Source organism: Spodoptera frugiperda, chromosome 2 (genome assembly GCF_023101765.2).
Source record: "Spodoptera frugiperda isolate SF20-4 chromosome 2, AGI-APGP_CSIRO_Sfru_2.0, whole genome shotgun sequence".
Taxonomy (NCBI): domain Eukaryota; kingdom Metazoa; phylum Arthropoda; class Insecta; order Lepidoptera; family Noctuidae; genus Spodoptera; species Spodoptera frugiperda.
In genome coordinates this window covers 431666-453645 of record NC_064213.1, presented here as the reverse complement: position 1 = coordinate 453645, position 21980 = coordinate 431666, and the positions used below count along the sequence as shown (strand labels likewise).

Genomic DNA, 21980 nt, shown 5'->3' with positions numbered 1-21980 from the left:
CAACGTTTAAAAAATATTATAAAAATAACATGGAATTCGGGGAATGACCGGCACTGGTTGGTAAAATAAGTTTGATAAAATGGGTACGGTGACAAAAACAATATCTATATTTAGGCAATTTTAAAACATTTTCTAAAAGTATAATAACCTAATAATAAATCAGAAAAAAGGTGTCCCGAATTATTTTCTCTAAACGACTTTCTTTTTTTATCAAATTCCAAACGTAACTACAAATAAAATCTCGTTAAAAACTCGCAATCCTGAAATAAACAAGATTACAGTTTGAAATTCGTTGACACAATACAACATAGATGTTATATTTTACATTACAAAGCCTCCCAAGGGTTACAAAGTCCTCACATGTTTTATAATCAGATGAGCGCGGCCCGCGACGTGACCGCGCCATGACCGCACCGTGACCGCGTCACGTCAGCGCGTGTTATTTCTTTGTGAAACTTGTGACACGCACGAGATTTCGCCTCGCATCGCGTGACGTGAATGAGATGAGTAGAACTTGCCTCTGTATTGGTTTAAGTTTATCCAAAAGTGTTGTTTTATTTTGGTTGTCTACTTGTGTATCTAGTCATGTTGTGTTATTTTCCCTCCTCATGGGATGATTTTCCCTCCTCAAAAAAACAGTTATGTTTATATTCGGCAATTAAAATTCAATTACTACCTCGTTCGTCGAGTTGTCGCAAGTGTGACTTGCCGGGCAAAAGGTCTCGGGTTGGATTCCGAGGTCGGGCAAAGTAATGCTGGGCTTTTTTCGGTATTTTGAAAATTTCTCAGTGGTAAATTATCACTTTATCTGATACGTAAAGTGCAAACAATGTTAATGCCAATAACTTAAAATAGCATTATTTTAATTACAGCATATTAGAAGAGATTAATTCATAACACTGTCTTACACGACAGCGATAAATAATTACAAAGAATTCGCGTTAATACTTCGAGTTGGCGCCATTATGTAAAGTTGACAAAGTTGTTGCGAAGTTGTACGTGTCTCTAATTCGTTACCAGGAGGGGAGACGGCAGATAAGTTGCAAGCGAAGAATTTATCTAAATATTAAAACTTTTACGTCCATGTAGTGTTCAGATACAGATTATGTAATTGTAACTTATTATGAAAGTAAATAAACAGACAGACAGACATAACGAATCTAAAACCGACTTCAAAAGACCAAAACCTAAAAGTAAACAAAAAGTAAAACTAAATGCAACAGATGATTAAAAACCTGAGCTTATGGCTCCTTACCTACATTCAAATCTCACATTTTTAATAACAGCAATTGTTATACGTATCTATGCAATAAGACATAGAAATAGAGACTTCTTCATAATGTTATCTCGAGTAAACCACGCATAGGTTTTGTATTGAACTTTTTTTTGGCTGTGATTTGAGGCAGGAAAATCATCCACTGAATTTTCCCGCCTTGGGTGAGGCGGGAAGGAGTGTCAGACTATGACTAAAAACCATCCTGTTCCTACTCCTGCTTTGAGCCGGAGCCCCGATAACCTGTTACGTTGTCAGTACGTTGAACTTGGCTTTCCTTTTTTACATTTACGTTTTTGGTGAGATAAATAGTTTACACAAATTTCTTCCACATCAATTATTTCATTATCTTCGCTTGCTTCCAAAGATCAACGCAAGTGAAATTATAATATTAGAAAAACAATCCGATGCCTTCGCAGTGTTATGGTAAAATTTAAGCAAACACTAACGATGGAACTTTTGCTTAACATCTACGTAAACATTACATTTACACGAATATCAGAGCATTTATTTCATGTAGTACAAATAAATGCAGTAGGTTAACTTCGTGCGAGTGTGTAAGATAGTGGTGTAGCAATATATGATACAGTTTTTGATTAACTGCTAATGAATGTGCTAGGTATTAACTTGATAGTAATTTCATTTTATATTTTAATTTTAGACACATTTAATCCCTGGTCACATTATTAGACGCACTCTTGATTTTTGTTAATTTAGATCATTTTACTCACTGTTTATATTCAGTACTAATAGATATTAAACATATTATGTTTACTATGTATTATTTAATGAAGAAATAAATCTAAAAGTTCTAAAAAAGGGTAAGTGCGTCTAATAATGTGGCCAGGGACTCAAGTTACATTTAACTTTACATTAGTAAACTTATTTGGCACATTCATCTTAAAATTTCAAATACGTATACGTATACCACTGGGATATCCGAGTTGGTATTTATAAAGTACCTATTATACAATCTATATTTTTGTTACAAACTACAAAACCACATGAACAAGGAAACAATATTCTCAAACAAATTGCCCTTCTGCGAATGTTCCTGTAAGTTTTCAAGGGAAGGGGTCGTCGATAAATATTTACAAGGGAGTATAAGCACACATCTATGGAAACTTTTCCATTAATATGTAAGGAACATGGCTACAATATCACCAGCATAATGGAAGGCTCGTGAGCATTTACAGAGTAATTATTATTCTAAACGTTTCCCTACGAAAGTATGATTGTACAACTTCCCATTTCCAAAGTATTGTTATCAATTATTAATTTAACCGTTCCTGAAGCCTTTAGGGTTGTCAAAAGGATTCGGTGACCTTGTTTAAACAAATTGGAAGGTAGGAATCGATTACCTTAAAGTGCCGTAGGGGTGTCGAAGCTCCGAAGCCGGTATAACGCGTTCAATAATGTTGTAATGTGTTTATTGAGTAACTGAGACCTCGCTTGTAGATTTAATGTTCCGTGTTCAATGGTGACGCGTTCATTTGTGCATATAAATTATATGAGTATTGAAACTGATTTAAAAAATGTTCAGATGTTTTATTTCAATTATAAATTGAATGGCTACATTAATTATTATGTTTGTTATCGGCTTACTAACGTAGGTAATTGTTGAACGAGGGACTCGCCTAGTTTCAAGTCATACAAGAGGTATACCGCGATACACGATGCGGCGATTGTCAGGCTGCTACTCTGAATGGTAACACTTCGGATATAAGATTGGAAATGTTGTGTTGTTGTATACGGTTAGTATTTATATAAGCTAATACGGTCGCTTATTATTGATTCTTGAAGTCAAATTTTGTACCAAACAATATATTATACTGCTTTGAACCTCTTCCAAATTTGAGACTGTTAGTATAAGATGTTTGTGGCCGTAATGAAATTAAATCAGGGCCACATCAGCCTACACACATCTTCAAGTATCACATAATTAAATTAGTCGGATAATCTATTTGCGTAACATTTTGAGTAAACCTAACTTAAATTAAATACCACACACAAAAATATCTAAGAGTTTCACCGAAACGTAAGTTTTATATTATTATGTTTAGTGAAGACTATTGAAGATTCACCCCCTATTACACGTGACAAGTGGAGTGTACATCGTAGAGTGGCATAACGTGCCATAATATCCACCTCTGCCAGGGTAGGTTCAGGGAGAAAAGGCGTAACGATATGAAGACCATTTCAGCCGCCATGCTGCAAAGAGGTCTTTCAAAATAAACGAAAAGTAATACCCATAATAGGTACTTTTTGAGACTACAAAGTACAATAACCTTGAAATTACTTCTGCCTATATAGGACATTAAAGCATAACGTAATATCTTTGAATCTGGTCCCAGGTGCGAAGTCATTGTCATAACTATAACACCTATTCTATAATAGCATCGTGTAGGGAAAGTTGTTGGTCTTATAACACGTAGATGAGTACTAACTGTCTCATTGGTTCATATCACCCTTTATAGCAGTTTCCAACCGGTGGTCTGCAGAAGGCAAAATATAGTTCACAAAATAAGAAAGATATACACACGGTTAAAGCTCAAATAAAATATGTCACAACTGAAAGGATAAAGTGGTTTGTCAAATCCAAAAGTCACTATTTTCATGAGAATGAACCTCACGACTCTGGTAGAAATCTTAAGTGGGACCCTATGAAAAAACAGTAGTAGTTATGGCTTGTCCTAACAAACAAATTGTTAAAAATTGCTCCTTGAACAAGAAAAGGTTGGGAACCCCTGGTTTATAGTAACGAGCAGTAACCTGTAGGTTACTGCACTAATGCAGTAACTATGTATAGTTGCTGCATTAGTCCAATGTTGAGATTATGGGAAATCCTCATATGAAGAAAAGGTCCCATAGTCCAACAGTAAACTATCACAGGCAGTTAACGAAGCATGATAGCTAAGTGTATGATAAAACTTCTACCCATTTCCATTCGCGTGGAACAAGAAACAACACGTTTTGTAACAAAAATATATTTACAGTAAGCACCAAACTATTCAAACAAGCATAAAATAATAATATTTGTCAAGTAAACGCCAACAACAGTTCGGGTACTTCACAAATTGATCGTATTTACTCGTGACACATACAAACACACTAAACGAACATTTATTATATAGCCCAAACGATAAAAACGCGAAAAACTGTGTATTTTATATTCACAGGAAATATTTTGTTGTAAGAGTGTGACGGTGGGGCCAGGACACGAGCGATCGAAACGGTTTTTATTATATTTTTATCGTTTATCGAATAATCGACGAAAATACGTTCGATGCGCGACAATAGCGAATCTGTACCTATTTGTTTGTTACACGTAGCGTCGATATTACATCGACATGATTATTTGAAGCAATAATATTTTATGTATTATTGTTAACAGCTTTTATTCCCGTTCTATTCATGTTTATTAAAATCTGTTATGGCTAATTTTCCGTTGTTATGAACATACTATATTTTATATCGAGACCCAGTGTTCTTTAACAGACAATATTTATCGCTTTCACCATTTTGTCTTTCATCGTAAGCCATAATATCTCAGCTACAGCGCCTTATATAAAACAACCATAAAATATAGGCTATAAATCAAGTTCAGTATAATAAAATACCTTTATCGCAGGTTTATTGGCTCTCCACGAAATCGTTTGATTCTTGAAGTTTCCATAATAAAAAAGTTGCAGAAGAGAGGACCCTTTATCGACCAGTACTTGCTCTGTTATCGACCAGACACAAGTTGACTCAGTGTTCATTTTGGTGTCTGCTCGTTATAATGTTTAAAATGTTCACAAAAAGACATTTTTTAGGTTTTGGCTTTCTTTTGTTGGTTGAGCAAAAAAAGGTCTTAGAGTTTCGCAATTTAAAGTCCAGTAAATATTTTTAGGATCCATTGTTATGTTTGTTGGGAGTCTGGATTTGTGGGCAGTTTGTTAGAAATAAACTCATCGTATTCTACTATAATATGGAGGCCCAGTATATAATGTAAGCTTGATTTTATTTACTATAGATTTGTAACGAAGAAAAATGTTTTTTTGTGATTTTAGTAGTTCACATATTCACACAGCTTGGAAAATAAAATAAAAGGTAAAATATTACCTCAATGTGCCTAGTTTAAGAGATTGTTAATAAATATCATAACGTGGGGTTTAGATATAGATCGATTTTTAGACATTTCTATTCCTCTATTCACTGACAGAGTTAGTGGCTATCTCCTAAATATCACTTAGGTTTGCATAAACTAAATGTTGCAACTAGTATTTTTTTATGGAATAAGCCGGTAAACTAGCAGACGGGAGGTGTTACAGGTGCGTTGCCGGTTTTTCGGGGGTTCGGAATTTAAGGATTGTTGGGGAATCGAATATGAAGATTGGTAATTGGGCGTCCGATAACTTCACTCACACAACGTAACAATTCTGTATAATGTATAATTTTGTAGAAATGAAAACTGTGCCAAAATATTTGAGTCTGTAAGTTCAATACGTGAACATTATTATCATATTTAAAGTCATAGTTATTTACGTAATACAGTCAGCATCGCATTTTGAACTCAATCAAACAATGAATGCCTTTTATACCGATACATTCCACGAATTCCATTTGTTTGCACCCGATTCCTGGAGCGAATAATGAAGCAATGTCGGGTATTTCGTATGCATCGCGTCAGTAAGAACCATTTCGTTTTATAAAGAGGGCTTTTAAAAATTAAATTGTACATCGCGAAAAATACCTTTTTGTCGAAAAACTAAAAAAACATATTTTTAGTAAGAAATTCTGTATCGATGTTAAAAAGTATGAATGCAATATATTTTACTTTTCCTAAAATTACCGAAGTTTGTTTCAAACTCTTTCATTGTCATATTGAAAAAGTAGCTTCTGTACGCGGATTCGTTCACGTACCTGTAAGATAAAGTAGACTATGTGTTGTTCCAAACTATAATCTACTCCTGTTCCAAATTTGATTCCGAGCCCTTTATCCGTTTTGACGTTATTGGGTAACAAACATCTACAAATATTATTAAAGTACATTTAACTAATACTTATTTCCTGATTTATATCTGCTTAATCTAGATTTAGGTTACAGTATGATGCGAAATATCTGCATAATGGCAAATAGCCAACCAACTCCTACCTGTACAAAGAAAATATAACTTTTAAAAACTATACTTACCATGTTCTGACTTGTTTATGTACTATGTACTTATACAATATATTTTACTTAAATGGCTGCACGATTGGCGCAGTGTTTGGATGACTGGCTGCTGTACAAAGCGTTGCGGGTTCGATTCCCGGGCCCGCCAAAAAGTGATAACCGCATTTCTGAGTTTCTGAGTAAAATGACCAATATTAGCTCAGAGTCAGGAAGTTCGACGGTGTTTCACCCCCGTGCCTCGGAAAGCGCGTAAAGTCGTTGCTTCTGCGTCTGACCTCTCTTTGGTCATGTCGGTCTGATGTCGCATTGGGTTATGAGAGTTAGGGAATAGAGAGTTCACCTGTGTTTGCACACACACTTGTGCACTATAACATCTCCTGCGTAGTGGGCTAGTCTAGTTAGACAGACTGGCCGCCGTGATCGAAATCAATCGAGAGATTTATTCATATACTATGTACCTACTTATATATAACATATTAAGTTTAATGGCGTACAACAAAGCATGTACAACGTTCCACTTCATCAATAATTCTACCCTTTTCATCTGTAGAAAAGAATTTGTTCCGGATGTCAAATTATTTCTCCAAAATCAGAATGGAAAAAAGGCGCACATAAAAATATCGCGCAGCTAACATTTCACAGAGCGAGGCTCCCTTTGTCTTTATGTTTTAGCATCCTCCCGACGTGTGCATCCAATCTACATGTGAAAGAATTTGTTATGAATGATGAAAGTAAAATAAAATGCTCCTTTATTTTTTACAAAATGTACTCGTACACTTTATACATTAGTGAGTCGATTCTGTTTGGCAAACGTCCTTGGACATTTTATTTGAGTAACAAAATTTTAAAATTTGTCTAATATTATGATTTTTGAGGCTGATGTATTATGAACTCAGTCTGGGAGCTAGTCTTTTCTTGAAAAAGTAAATATCAAGGTAAAATAAAAAGTAGGTCAAAATTTATTTTAATTCGCAAGTTATAAGTGATTTCGTAGTACAGGGTATTTCAACAAGAACTTTGTTTTTTAAAACAAAATAAAGTAAAGAATTTGGTGGAACATGCATAAAATTTTTATTGTATTAAAAAGAGAAAAATTTGGCAATTATGAATGAAAAATGATATCTGACAAATGTCCACCAGGACCACGCTGACAGATGTTGATTCTTTCATCAAAATTTTTAATCACTTTCCTAACAATCACATCTCCAGACCACATAGCACACCACACAGTGACACGTTGAGCATGCAAAGGCTTCTCAATAATTGCTTTATAATTTTTCATACCCTGACAAATGAAACTGTGCTTCGTCGGAAAAAATGTTTATTTGAGAAAAACCAGCAGGTTGTTCTGAGCGAATCTACGGAGATTTGAATGGCCGGTCAGCTTTAATTCCTGCACCAGTTGAATCTTGTAAGGCTTCAAAGCCAAATCCTTCTGCAAAATTCGCGATCTCAGACGATTATGTTGCCCGAAAATATCACGAATTTTACGAAATGTAACTTTAAAAGAACGACCATTTTCATAGTGAATTTGAATTATTTTAATGCAATTTTTGAGCGAAATTGAATTCATTGTAGCAATTGCCAAAGCACCTACTACGAATACCGCCAAAAATTTAATATCAAAAACTGCCACGTTCTTGGTGTTGCCCTAATTAAAAACAAAGTTCTTGTTGAAAAACCCTTTACATACTTTACATCAAACTTCTTACCTACTTAAATTAAACAATTGATATTGCATACTGTTGCTGATCACTACTCACAACACGATGCACTGGATTCCACCAACTCGTTCACGATGCGATTGACAGAAACCGATGGAGACAAATAATACGCTTCAAATGCATATACAATGATGACCACGATCCTCAGTCATGGGGAGCCGATTACAGAGAGAGCTGATCACTACAAAACCTCTTACTAGAGATGAACCACATTGAGACATAATTATTAACGCTAATATTATCAAATCACTGTACTTAGTTCACGCAACCAAATCGTGTGGTATGTGTTTAGAAGATTAGCAGCCAAGCAGGAGAACATTCTGACATCAAGGACCGCAACTAATTGCACAATGTGGTCTATGAACACTATCGGGTCTCGAGTAAAATGTCGATGCAAAGTCAAAATCAAAGTCAAAGTCAAAATTATTTATTTCAAATAGACCAGGAAGGCACTTTTGAACGTCAAAGCAAATATAATAATACTAGCGGACCCGACAGACGTTGTCCTGTCTACACGTCTTTAATTTGAAAATTTGTCGGATCCAATGTAAAACATTCCAAAATCAACAACTACTAATAAATTAAAAATTAATTAAAAAAACATTGTCCAGCGGACAAAATTGTGAATCTAAACCATTCTCAGATCCCCTTGAACACACACAAAATTTTCATCAAAATCGGTCCAGTAGTTTAAGAGAAGTTCAGTGACATACACACTTACAGAAGAATTATATATATAAAGATTTATAACGTCTGTCTGTCGGTCAGTCCTCTAGTGAAGGTATTTGCTCGTTCCAAAGTGTAGATTCCTATGGAGAAGAACGAGCAAGAAACTCCATAGGTTACTCTTTTTCAATCAGATTCAAAAAACAACAATATTCAAATTCTTGGTTACATTGTTAATTAAGATGGCTGCAAAAGCCCCAGCTCTGCCAATTAACGTCAATTAATACAGCGTCCCATTTTACAACCGCCGATGAAATGTCACAATATTTTTCATAACCATTTTTATTTGTGCAATCGGTTTGTCAACTTAAATTCTGTATTGCTTTCGATATTTACTGATTGTAACGAAGAGCACTTTTGGTAAAATAATATGCATTTTGTTATTAATATTCTGAATATGGATGCCATGTGGATTTTCCTTTGTATCTTATGTTAGGGATGAAATAAATGCGAGAATGTTATCGGATTTTTATCCGTGGGATGTTGAGCGAATCACGAACGAAATTTAATTTGTCTTCTGTAGACATTATGTTATCATTCAGAACACATATAAAAATAAACATTTCTCAACGTTTATTCACCGCGAATGTTTACATTCCACGTGAGTCGCAAAGTGATTGATGTCAGAGTAACTTCCAGAGGCAAAAGACACGATTTATCATCAGACAGAGAAAAATAGAACAAAAACATTGACGAAGGAATCTGAAAAGAAATATTTGGAGAAATTGTTAATAAGCAAAACATAGAGGGAGGGAACATTACTGGAGTAATAATAATTAGCGCAGTAGCTGCGTGGAGCGTGGCCCCGACGAAATATGAATGGGCGTCGTTAATCACCAGTCAATGGCGCGAGCGGACTTGTTCAGGAACATGTCCGCCTGGGTTATATACTGAGATCACATAATTCAGTTTCAATGGAGATTCTATCGAACGTTGTATTGTTGTTTGATCTCGATTTAGTGCTATTTGTATACAGAATAAGCCTGATTGCTATACGATGCAATTTTTGTAAAATTGCTATGTGATAATTTTTTTAGAGTAAGTGGGTTAGAATTGCATACTGAGTGGGTTTTAGAATTTGGTAAAACATGAGTCATGGTCTTCAGTTTAGTAAGTGGGTCAAACAAAGTTTTAATGGGATAAAATTTGGTTGGTATTCGCGGTTGTAACTGTCTAAATGCCAAAATGTATTTTAAAATGGAAATTGGTATTGTTATGGTAAAAATTGTTTATCATCAAATAGAGCAATTGCGGAGTTGCTTAATTTAGATATTTATACAGGGTGTAAAAAGAACGCTCCCAAACCCGGCAAATAGTTGATTGTAAAAACTAGTTATATTTTCAAAAAATTGGAATTCAATGTATATTTTATGCAACAGTAGTTGTAATCAACATGTTTAAGGCTGATGTTGCATGAATAACACGAAAACTGATACAATTAAAGTTATAAAATAAAAAAAGGTGTTTCGAGAGCGTTTACACCCTAAATAATTTTCTACAAACAAAACGATTAAGGTAAAAAATATTTTAAAGAACAATTGCGTTAATCAGCTATTGTTCTATTTAGTCCATTAAAGTGATGTGTGGTCTTGTATTTGAAACAAAAGAAACAACAGTATATTCTGCACTTAATTACGCTAAGTTCCAAGTGAAACTAGGTTCACAGATATTCACTAAGCTTTTGTACTTAGAGTTTATTATTGTGTAGCATTTATTTCCTGGCGGTAAGCGCCCAAGCGCCCATTAGCACTGGAATACTTAGAACTACAGTTGTAAGAGGAATACAACGTTTACAAATACTCTGAATGTTCGTAGATGAGGTAAGTAGAGAGGTATCATTTGTATAATAGTCTCACTTAAGTTATTAAATTGAGTATTACACAATTATTAATAATAATAATAATAAGTCCGCAAGGCAGCTTGTGGCGAGCTGTTGGGCAGTGGCGACCCCACGGACCTGACTCCCGGGAGAGGCCCTACTTTTTAACTCCGGTTGGTACTCGTGACTATCCGGAGTGGCCTCTCCTACCTCACTCTTGCCTTAATCGGCTGGTTTGAGTGGAGATTCGCAAGAGTGGAGTTGCCTTCAGCTCCACTTGGGGGAAGGACGTATCCCAGTAAGATGCTGGTAGGGGTCTTGACCGTACTTCCGGGATTGCTCTGATAGCCGTGGGATGCCTCCCCTTCCTCAAGCAGCTCAACGGATGTTGCTTCCCTTGTCGCTACATGCTAGCGGCCGTTTCCGGGGCCCACTATTGAGTTTGCAAGTCACCCCCTGCCTGTTTATCCGTATTTTTCAATATTGGTCAGGGGCAGGGGCCATAGTCCCCATAGTTAACCGGTTAACTATTCCACAGCCACCCACACCCATATCCCTATCATTTCCTTTTACCATATCTCACAATAGTCCTGCATCAACCGGGGATTGTCCTTTGGTGTACTTCTATAGTGCATACAGGGATAATCGCCGGCTGATGTCCCCTTACATTTAGATTAAAATTGTTCAACGGGCCTCTGCGAGTTGGCTTCGGCCCCTCGTACGCCTTCCAAAGGTCCGGGACCCTGTGGTCCCGTGATTATGTAAAGAACATACATAATAATAATAAACTTTATTGTACACCTTTTACAATTCAGACAAATAAATATAAGTAGCGCTAAGTGGATGGTAGGGTACAAAGGCGGCCTTATCGCTTACAGCGATCTCTTCCAGGCAACCTTTGGGTGGACGGAGATGGTGAATGTTAGTGGAGGTGGTTCTAAGTGTACTTACATATAAATGAATATACAATTACATACATACACAAATACATACATATACATACATACATACATACCTACATACATACATACATACATACATACATGCATACATACATACATACATACATATATACACAAGAAATAATAGTTATGTTACAAATGACAAGAAAATGTGGTAGCAGAAAGAAAACGACTGCAAGGAAATAATGACGCTGTGTTACAGCTTGGAAAGATAGTGATCCTTCACGAGCACCTTAAAAGTAGCGAGCGACTGTGCCTGCCTTACTGAGAGTGGTAACGCATTCCACAGTCGCACGGCTCGAACCGTAAAAGATTGGTCAAAGGCTCTGCTTTCATGTTGAGGCATCTCAAGCTTGAGTCTCTCCGATGACCGTACTGGTCTAGAATGTGTGTCATGACAGAACCTGAAACGTTCCTTGAGGTAATGGGGGGTAGCAGGATTAAACAGTATATTGTATAGAAGAGATAGGATATGAGTATTCCGGCGAAGGCGGATCGGCAGCCACTTGAGTTTCGCACGATATTCGGAAATGTGGTCATATTTGCGTAATCCAAATATAAACCTTATACTAAAGTTTTGGAGTCGCTCAAGTTTATCTAACTGCGCTTCGGTAAGATCCGGATAGCTGACGTCGGCATAATCGAGAATGGGAAGGAGAAGTGATTGAGCTAGCGCAATTTTAGTAGCAGTTGGAAGAAAGTTCCGAAGTCTGCACAAAGACTTCGCAGATGCAAACATTTTCCGACTGACAGTGCCTAGTTGAGGTCCCCAGCAAAAGTCTTGGTCCAAAACAATACCCAAGTCCTTTACAGTACCACTATATGGTATTGTAGCACCGTCGAAAACTATGGGTGGCATCTGTGTCCACGCAATCTTGCATCGTAAACGAGGGCCACCGACAACAATGACCTGGGTCTTCGTGGGATTCACCTTTAGGCCGTAAGCCGTACTCCATTCGGATATACGAGCCAAGTCAGTGTTAACCATCTTGACTGCTTCGGAAAATTCATCAGGAGGTGCTTGTGAGTAAATTTGCAGGTCGTCGGCATACAGGTGGTAGGAAGAGAGAAGTTCGTTAGAGATAGAATTTATGAAAATTGCGAAGAGTAAAGGAGAAAGAACGCCCCCCTGTGGTACGCCAGCAGCCGTATCAGACCAGGAAGAGTATGAACCCTCGACGGCAACACGCTGCCGGCGGCCACACAGGTAACTACGAAAGAAATCAATCACAGTTGGAGATATGTTGAGAGAGCTCAGTATTCCAAGCAGTATATCGAAATCCACGGTATTGAAAGCGTTGCTAAAATCTAGCAAGGTGAGGAGAGTTAAATTACCGTTTTCAATACCGGATCGTATGTCGTCGGTGATTTGGACTAGAGCCGTAGTGGTACTATGTCCCTGACGAAACCCGGATTGGTAGGGATTAAGGAGACGGTGTTTGGTAAGGAAAACACTAAGCTGGTTATAGATTAGACGTTCAAGGACTTTGGAAAGGAAAGGTAAAATAGAAATTGGACGGTAGTCGGAAAAGGATTCAGGATTTGGTTTTTTGGGTAGTGGTGTGATTTGCGCCTCCTTCCATGCAGAAGGAAAGACGCAACTGGATAAGGAATGGTTAAGGATATGACAGATGACAGGAAGGATTTCATCCAAGACAGGGAGTATCATCTTACGGCTGATACTGTCACTCCCCACTGCATTGGAACTGATGGATACAATGCTCTTTCTAACATCACAAGCTGTGACTTGATTAAAGGAGAATGGTGAATAGTCGGGAGAGGGAAGAGAAGAAAGATAGTTTAAAGTCTTAGACTTTATAGACCCATTAATATAGGGTGAAGAGGAGAAGTGTTTGTTTAAGGATTCGATATTTAGATCGTTGGTGATAGGATTTTGACGCTGTTTGCCAATTCCCATCGACCTTAGAAATGCCCAAACCTTGGCTGGGTCACCATTTTCTACAGACTCATGAATATGGCGGCGTTGAGCATCCCTACACATCCTGTTGCTCCGATTACGAGCTGCAATGTACTCATTACGGTTCACTGGAGTTGGTTGATGTTTAAATTTGGCTTTCGCTGCTGCCTTTCTGTGAATCATAACTCTGATCTCGTCTGTTAGCCACGGCGCTGGTATATGTTTCATTTTTACAGGTCGGATTGGGGCATGAACATCATACAATTCGTTGAGCTTTTTGCTAAACACCCCGATTTTATCATCAATTCCCTCAGCAGCAAGTAGCTCAGACCAGTCAATGCTGCCGGCGTCCTCACGAAGCCTGTCATGGTCCATGCCACCAAAATTGCGCTGAAGGAGAGTTTTAGGTTTACATTTAGGAGGAGAGAGTTTGTAGGAAAGGAAGATAAGGTCATGATAGGAAAAGTTGTCAGCAGAACATTGTCCGTGCTTTACAACGTGCTGGTCAGACGAGACAAGGATAAGGTCAAGAAGAGAAGGTGAACAGTTAGGAAAGTGGTGAGTGGCACTTAGAGGAAGAAGAGACAAGTTGAAGGATTGAGCGATGGATTGAAGGGAAGTGGAGCGAGAATCCTGTTTCAGGAGACAGGTGTTAAAGTCACCCATTATTATGCTGTGACTGTAAGAGGGGGCTAATTTTAGAAGTAAATTTTCGAATGAGGAGAAATAATCGATACGTAAAGAAGGACAGTAATAGACCCCGAGCAATACTCTGGTATGTCGCAGAGTTAGTTCCAGGAAAAGATGCTCACCAGCGTTCTGCGGCGGAGGCTGCGGTGACATATCAATTATTTTAAAGGAAATGTTTGACCGGAGGTATATGGCAACACCGCCGCCGCCGCAGCTCGTGCGATCATTTCTTATTAACTGATATCCAGGTAGAGAGTAGGAAGTAGAGGGAAGACAGGGTTTTAACCAGGATTCAGAAACTAGGATTGCATGGATACTCTTACAGTCAAGATTTGCCAGCATATCGTGGTAATGAGCCGGAATACTCTGTGCGTTTATATGGACTACATTAAGATTTTTCGGTACATCGGAGAAATGTGATTCAAGTGTGTCAGAAAGTGAAGGAAAACTGGTAAAGCTGTCTTGATCAGAATTTGCTGAAGCAAAACTATCATTAACACTCTGCGTGTCGTTCATTATAAAGTATAAATATAAAATAATAAAATATATATAATGTATGCAATAAATAAAAAAATAATAATAAAAATAAAAACAATAAGTTTTAAAGTGGGTTGTGTGAATACACAGGTCCACCTGCCGGTTCCGTGTCACAATACAAAAAAATAAAATAAAGTAAAATGTAAGACTACCTCACACAATGCTCCGTTCGGGCAAAAATCCCAGTGAAAGATAAATAACTAGATAAATAGATAAGTGAAAAAATAGTTGCGGTCAAAAAGAGAGGAAGACACATATCAGAAATCAGATAAAAAATATTTGTGTACATAATAAATAGTAATAAATAATATTTGATATCATCTGCACTGATATTGCCTATGGTTTCATAGACAATTCACGCATCTGATACCAAACCTGGAACGCAACTGTTAACTTCACATTTGACGGGTGTCAAACGTCAGTAACAGCAAACATTCGTAAACAATAAAATGATTTTATTAGAGTGGGGTTTGACAATCTGTATTTAAATATAATAACGTGGAATGGTAAATATATAGAAAATAGTTAAAATATAGAAGGGTATAGGAATAAAATATAATATAATAATGATATGTTAAGATGGGTAGAGGCAATAAATACATCAAAGTAATAAATATAATGTTGTGAAGGTATTCGATTACTACCTCAAGACAAAGGAAATAGGAAGTGAAATTGTTACCCGAACGCAGCAGGATTATCGAAGTCACTTTTTAGTGGCGCCGCGCTTCCCTCTCCGTGCCACTGCCGCAGGAGATCGCTCGGGGACTGCTGCAGGAGACTGCTCGGGAACTGCTGCGGGCTCGCCAATCGCACGCAATTCAGTGAGACTCGCAATGCGGTGCCTGACGCCATCCGGTCCCAGGACGTAGATGTGGCCCGCTCTAGTCCAGCAGTTCGCCACACCAAACCTATTCCGCGCTGCCATGAAGACCTGGTGACGTGTCTTCGTCAGGAACTCCGATATTGTGATACCCGTGCCCTTTAGTTTGGTCTTATTGTACCAGACCTTGTCACGGGTATCTACATCCTGCATCTTGACCAGTATGGGTCTGGGTTTTGTCTTGCCGGGGAAGCTGCCCACCCGGTGACATCTACGGACGTCAGAGGTAGTGAAGCTATCCACTTTTAGCTTCTCCTGGACCATGCTTGCAACCACCATTGCTGTGTTTTCATTCTTGTTCTCAGGGACTCCGTGGATCAAGAGCATCTTTCTACGGCCTCTCATCTCCAACGCATCCATGTCCCGAACAAAGAAATCCATCTGCCGTTGCAGACACTCAAGTGCATCAAAAATGAACCGCTTGAATGCCCAGTAGTCCTGTGCCAAGCTTGAGGTGCCGCCAGATGCAAGTTTGGATGGCGTACCGCTATGCCCAGCTTCAAATTTCGCCATCCTTTCTTGAAATTCTGCCCTCATCGCAGCCAGCGTTCCGTTTACAGCATCCACTGCCTCCATGTTGTTGGTGATATTGTGACTGTAGTTTTATTTATATTTAGTGATAAGGATGACACACGAGACCAGCAGGCAGTGCCTTTCAGTATGTACTTATTGTTCTAAATAATATATATAATTTAAATTAAATAATTTATTTTTGGGGGAGACGCCCTTCTTATGTGTTTCACTTATGACACCTCGCGATCGAATCCAATTATTCTTAGATTTTTTTTTTACTTTTAATGGGTCGACGTTTGGCCGCTATCTCACCTGATGGTAAGTGATGATGCGGCCTACGGTGGAGCACGTCTGCCCATAAGCAACCTATTCACTCGGGCCTTGAAGACACCCAGGTTATCATCATCATCATCATCAGCCGAGAGACGTCCACTGCTGAACAAAGGCCTCCCCTTGGTCCTCCACGTAGAACGACAAGCCGCCACCTGCATCCACTGGCTCCCCGCCACTCTGACGATGTCGTCGGTCCACCTAGTGGGAGGTCTGCCCACGCTGCGTCTTCCGGTCCGCGGTCGCCACTCAGTCACCTTCCTGGCCCAGCGGCCATCAGTCCTCCGAGCGACGTGGCCTGCCCATTGCCACTTCAGCCTGCATATTTTGAGAGCTATGTCTGTAACTCTTGTTCTTTGGCGAATTTCCATATTTCGGATTTTGTCGCGCAAAGATACTCCGAGCATAGCTCTCTCCATCGCGCGCTGGGCGACTCTGAGCCTTTCTAAAAGGCCAGCAGTTAGGGACCATGTCTCGGTACCGTACGTCATCACTGGCAACACACACTGGTTGTACATCCTGGTCTTCAGACACTGCGGGATTTTTGACGAGAAGACTTCATGCAACTTCCCAAATGCTGCCCATCCGAGTTGGATTCTTCGAGCGACCTCTTTCTCGAAGTTGGACCTACCTAGCTGGATGATCTGACCCAGGTATGTGTAGTGGTCTACAACTTCGAGTATATCGTTCCCAACGACAACCGGTATAGGTGCAACATGGACATTTGACAAGATTTTCGTCTTGTCCATGTTCATTTTAAGGCCCACCTGTTGGGAAACGGTATTGAGGTCGCTGAGCATGGTGTTCAGCTCTTCCAGCGACTCTGCCATTACGACTATGTCATCGGCGAAACGGAGATGAGTGATGTATTCGCCATTAATGTTGATGCCGCGTCCGCTCCAGTCCAAGAGCTTAAAAACGTCCTCCAGTGCGTTTGTGAACAGTTTCGGAGATATAACGTCTCCCTGTCTCACGCCCTTCCGCAACTGGATTGGCCTCGTAGTCTCTTCCTGGAGTCGGATGCGCATGGTGGCGTTGTTATACAAACCCAGGTTATACCTATCAGGAAATACAGACTCCGGCAAGGAGTTCCACTCCATTTTATGCTTCTAATATCGTGGTAATAAAATACCAAACTTAGCTGTAGACTTTCCTATGTTAGGTACGTTAGCGCTAGGCATTTATCCTCTGACGCAACGAGCGAAGGAACACAAAATATTAACCCATAATTTAAAATAATAGGACAAAGCACATAAAATATGCACAATAAAGTCAGGAACACACAACATTAATACTTATTTATACTACGTTAAAGACGTAAATTGCACGGTATCATAAATTATACAGAGTATTTTCCGAATGTTCGCACACACTATTCATAAAGGTACTAGGCTTTCTAGGGCATGCGACAACGCCTATCTAGGCACTGAGCCAGCCTTATATTATGTTCCGTGAATGTTTGCCTGAAGATGACCGAAATCCAGGTCATCTGGACGTGAATACAAGTCAGGTAGCTTCTCACTGCTATGCATTTGTAAGGAATACAGATCAGCTCAGTTGTGTGTTGGGGGGGGGGATATTTTGTATCGTGTTTAGTGAGACTATCTAAGTAAAGATATTTAAACACTTATAGACATTCTTAATGTACCTAAGTCGGACAAAAATTACAAGATTTAATATAATAAGTTAATGTTCACGAAAAGCTTCGATTATCAATAGGTTTTGTGTCCAATTCCCGGGTCAGGCATTGATTGAAATAACAATAATATTGATTGAAATAAAAAATTACGAATTAAAACAATAATTAATGTCATTAATATCCGTGTATATTACGTAATTATAAATAAATAATCTAACTTCCTTACCGCCGTACTCAGAGTCATCTAATGATTCCTTAACCCAGTCCTTAAAAATTAATACAAAATCCTTACTAAGGAATAGTTTAAATAATCATTAGATGTCTCTGAATGCGGCAGTTAAATATAAAATACAGCCCTACTTCCCGCCATAGAAACGATTACGATCCTGATTTATGAAACAATCTCACGATAACTCGGCTAATAACATCAGCAAATACTAAGTGCTTAGACCTAGGTCTGCAAGCAATTGCTAACACCTAATCTAACAACTACGAATAATCGATTCAGGGATTCGATTACTTTTACTCGATTTGCTCTAGTAATTGTGAGATGTTCGGATTAATAGAAATAGATATTCGTTATTAAGTATTTTTTTATCTAACGACTTGTTTATTTATTACTGATACGTGAATTGAGTATATAAAAGATTAAGAGCAAATTACTAAGTAAGGTTTCTTTCCCAGGTCAGTAAAAGCAGTTTTTGTAAAGTCTTATGCAATACAAATTACATAAAACTCTTTAGAAAATAGGTGAAATGTGGGTGTCACCTCTGATTACCGGTTTGGGGATTAAAAACTTAATGATAATATTTATGTGTACATAATTATTATATATTTAATTTAAAAAACTTTGCCTCATACTAGGATTTTGTCCTATGTCGTTGGGCCATTTACAAATATAGTAGTTCACATACACACCACACACCCGAAATAACAATTTGTGGATCACACAAAGAGTTGCTCCGTGCAGGGATCAAGCCCGCTTCACGTTACGTGGCAGCCAGTTGCCCAGCCACCGCACCAACCATGAAGTCAATTATATAATATTTCCTTCAATAATTACATTACGTAAATATCGTACAAACAGTCCCACCTAAATGCGGACATATTATAAAACGCTCAAATGACTTTCCGAATGCAAATTGAAAATCAATTAAAATCGAATCAGTTATCAGAAATGGAGTGCAAATTGAATGATCTGACAACACGATGCCAGTTTTTCAACATTTCCTACTTTAATTTGTAATTTGTTACTCGACATTCGATGAAAATAACATTTTCGGAACGAATGCTGCGAACTTTTTATTGAAGGGGAGCATCTGTACCGGACTCTTGTCATTGCAGTGCAAATTACTTTTGTTGAAGAATTTTTTCAATTATATTTTTTTAAATTGTTTCATTGGTGTTTGTTTATGGTTGTAGGTTTAGTAAGGTTATATTATGTATGGTGTACCTACCCTGTCGTATGTATTGTTATCTAATTATTACTTCTTCTTCTTCTTCTTTATTAGTGGTTCGGTTGGGTTAAATCAGTTATTAATTTGCCTTATCTAGTGAAGGGAGATATTAATGATCCTACCTTTAGTTGTGAACAAACAACATGATTAAAAATGTTTAAGTGATTTTTTTATTGGATATGAGGCAAACGATCAATACGCTTCACCTGATGGTAACTGATTAGCGCTACCCGCAGTACCAGAGGAGTCACAGGTGCGTTGCCAGCTTTATAAAAAGGAATATTAAGTTCATTAGAAAATGTAAAGTTAAAAATCTATAACTGTTATAATAGTGTATTCTTTAGATACACAACTACTAAGTAAACATTGTTTCACGCAAGCAAAGAACCGATACAAAAACCCAAGACAAAAAGCCACTGATAAGGTTTTAATACAAAAGCCGTAAACGTAACGTTTGGACCCGTTTATATCATTTATCTCAGCGTCGACAGATCGGATCATATTTACGAGCGATTCCGGCTAATCTCGCAGGCTCGTACCAACCCATTACTCGTCACATATTCGGCCATATTGGCTGAATGTCAAACGCCGTTGCCATGGTTACTATGCATTGTTTTACTTTGAGCGTTCTCTTTATGAAATACGGTGTTGTTTAATGGTTTTTTTATGTGTAAGCAGGTATTTTGGATTCTGGAACTGTTAACTCCCAATCTCGTTGGAATAAAACAGTAGTAGTAACAATACAATTGTAGAAAGCTTTATTACTTTTGCATATTATTATGTTCAAGAAAATAAAGTGTTCAGTAGGTATAGGTAATGTTCGATCTTATATGAAAAAAAAAAGAAATATCGGAGATATTTCTTTTCACCCAAAATACTTATTTTCACTTAAATATTTACTCATATTAACTATATAGCTCCTAAGTAACATTTGCCCATAAAATAATACTGACTCATAATAACCAACTCACATTTTTCTGAACTGTGATCCATCATGTTGCTGCTAACTATTATAATGAATAGCTTATGATGGGAGAACCGTTCATTTACTATTATGATCGATATTGCTTTGCTTACATATTTTATTAAAGTCACTGTGTAAGTAGGATGATAGTAGATTGGCTAACAATTATGTTGGTTTGACACTCTTTTCGATGTTTTTATTGTAACTTTTTTACGGTAGGTATTAAGCGGTAAACGAGCAGTCGGCTCACGTGACGGTAAACAATCGCCGCCGCCCTTGGACATCCGAAACGCCAGAGTCATTATAAGTGCTTTTGCCGGCCTTTTGGGGGTTAGGAATTTAAGGGATGTTGGGGAATCGAGGATTAGGAAGATTGGAAAGAGTGGTAACTGGGCTTCCGTTAAATGATCAGGCCAATTAGAACCCCCAACAGCCGCGAAGTTACAAGTTCTTTGTCATCATGTTTCACACGTATAGCAAAACAAAACCTGTACCTAATGACACGGTATCACTCTAATGCAGTCCAAAAACGTATTTGCTTTGTTTTTCCAAAGCATTGCATTTACAGATTCCTACATTTAACATTCACAGTACGTTCTAAAACCTTTATAAAATAGTAAACAAACGCGATACATTTGAAATGTACCAGAAGGCAACGAATGTTCACGTGGAGCGTTCAGAAATTGCAGCGCTCATGCAAATAGCGTCTACTATTGCGGGACCAATAATAGGTTTCGTTCAAACCGAGAACCTTACAGACGTGAATAGACTGGGAACTAGTCTAAACGATCTCATTTTATTTGTGTGGCGAGATTTTAAACTTTAAAGTGATCTCGACATTGTGTCGAATTGTATTCGGTTTATATTTGCATGAGAAGAGCAGTCGTGCTGGTTGCTGGTGTAATAATAGTATTTCGATACGGTTTAAGGTGGATTCTGTGTGGTTTAGGTAAACGGTTGTTTTTAAAGTGTTTCCGATAAGTTTAGTTTGATATATCTGAGACCATTAACGTCACAAACGAAAATTTATTAAGAAATAAGTTGCCATCGCCTTAAACCGTGTTTTTCCCTGGACTTCCACAAACAATTTAAGGCCAGAATTTGCCAAATCAGTCCAGCCATTCTGGAGTTTTAGCGAGACAAACGAACAGCAATTGATTTTTATATATAGAGATTTATTTATGCTGAAATTCTCAGATAATCACGAAATGTGCTATTGTTACCAGTTCAAGTAGGAAGATGTTTATTCAGAAAACTATACAACAAATATATCCCAGTTTAACTCTATAGACTAACGGCCAAAGACCACACTTCCAGTTAAACCCGTCAGGTGTTTAACTAGAGCGGTAGTGACTTAGTGGTTACGATGCTCGTTAAAGAGACATCAGTT

At 38.0% G+C, this 21980-nt stretch overlaps 3 protein-coding genes across 3 annotated transcripts in view; all 3 read right to left on the bottom strand.

Annotated features, from left to right (window-relative positions):
- The window catches only part of LOC118269274 (metabotropic glutamate receptor 2), a 212100-nt gene that overhangs the window by 170172 nt on the left and 19948 nt on the right, over positions 1-21980 (bottom strand). The window lies entirely within an intron of this gene.
- Positions 11859-14423, bottom strand: LOC126911575 (uncharacterized). Its single transcript, XM_050699368.1, has 3 exons — positions 14352-14423; positions 13602-13970; positions 11859-13061 (listed from the first exon to the last, which is right to left on the bottom strand). The coding sequence occupies exons 1-3, from the start codon at positions 14421-14423 to the stop codon at positions 11859-11861; spliced, it is 1644 nt and encodes a 547-aa protein (XP_050555325.1).
- LOC118268430 (uncharacterized) lies at positions 15511-16263 on the bottom strand. The gene has a single exon (XM_035582924.2). It carries the CDS (start codon positions 16261-16263, stop codon positions 15511-15513), a length of 753 nt encoding a protein of 250 aa, XP_035438817.2.

Bases quoted from the DNA above. Each gene is read 5' to 3' on its own strand.
- LOC126911575 (XM_050699368.1), bottom strand. From the start codon at position 14,423: ATGTCACCGCAGCCTCCGCCGCAGAACGCTGGTGAGCATCTTTTCCTG. The intron at 13,971-14,351 runs GTATTGCTCGGG...ACTCTCCTTCAG, and splicing joins TAACTCTGCGACATACCAGA to CGCAATTTTGGTGGCATGGA. The intron at 13,062-13,601 runs GTTTGGGCATTT...GGGTTTCGTCAG, and splicing joins AAAATGGTGACCCAGCCAAG to GGACATAGTACCACTACGGC.
- LOC118268430 (XM_035582924.2), bottom strand. From the start codon at position 16,263: ATGGAGGCAGTGGATGCTGTAAACGGAACGCTGGCTGCGATGAGGGCA.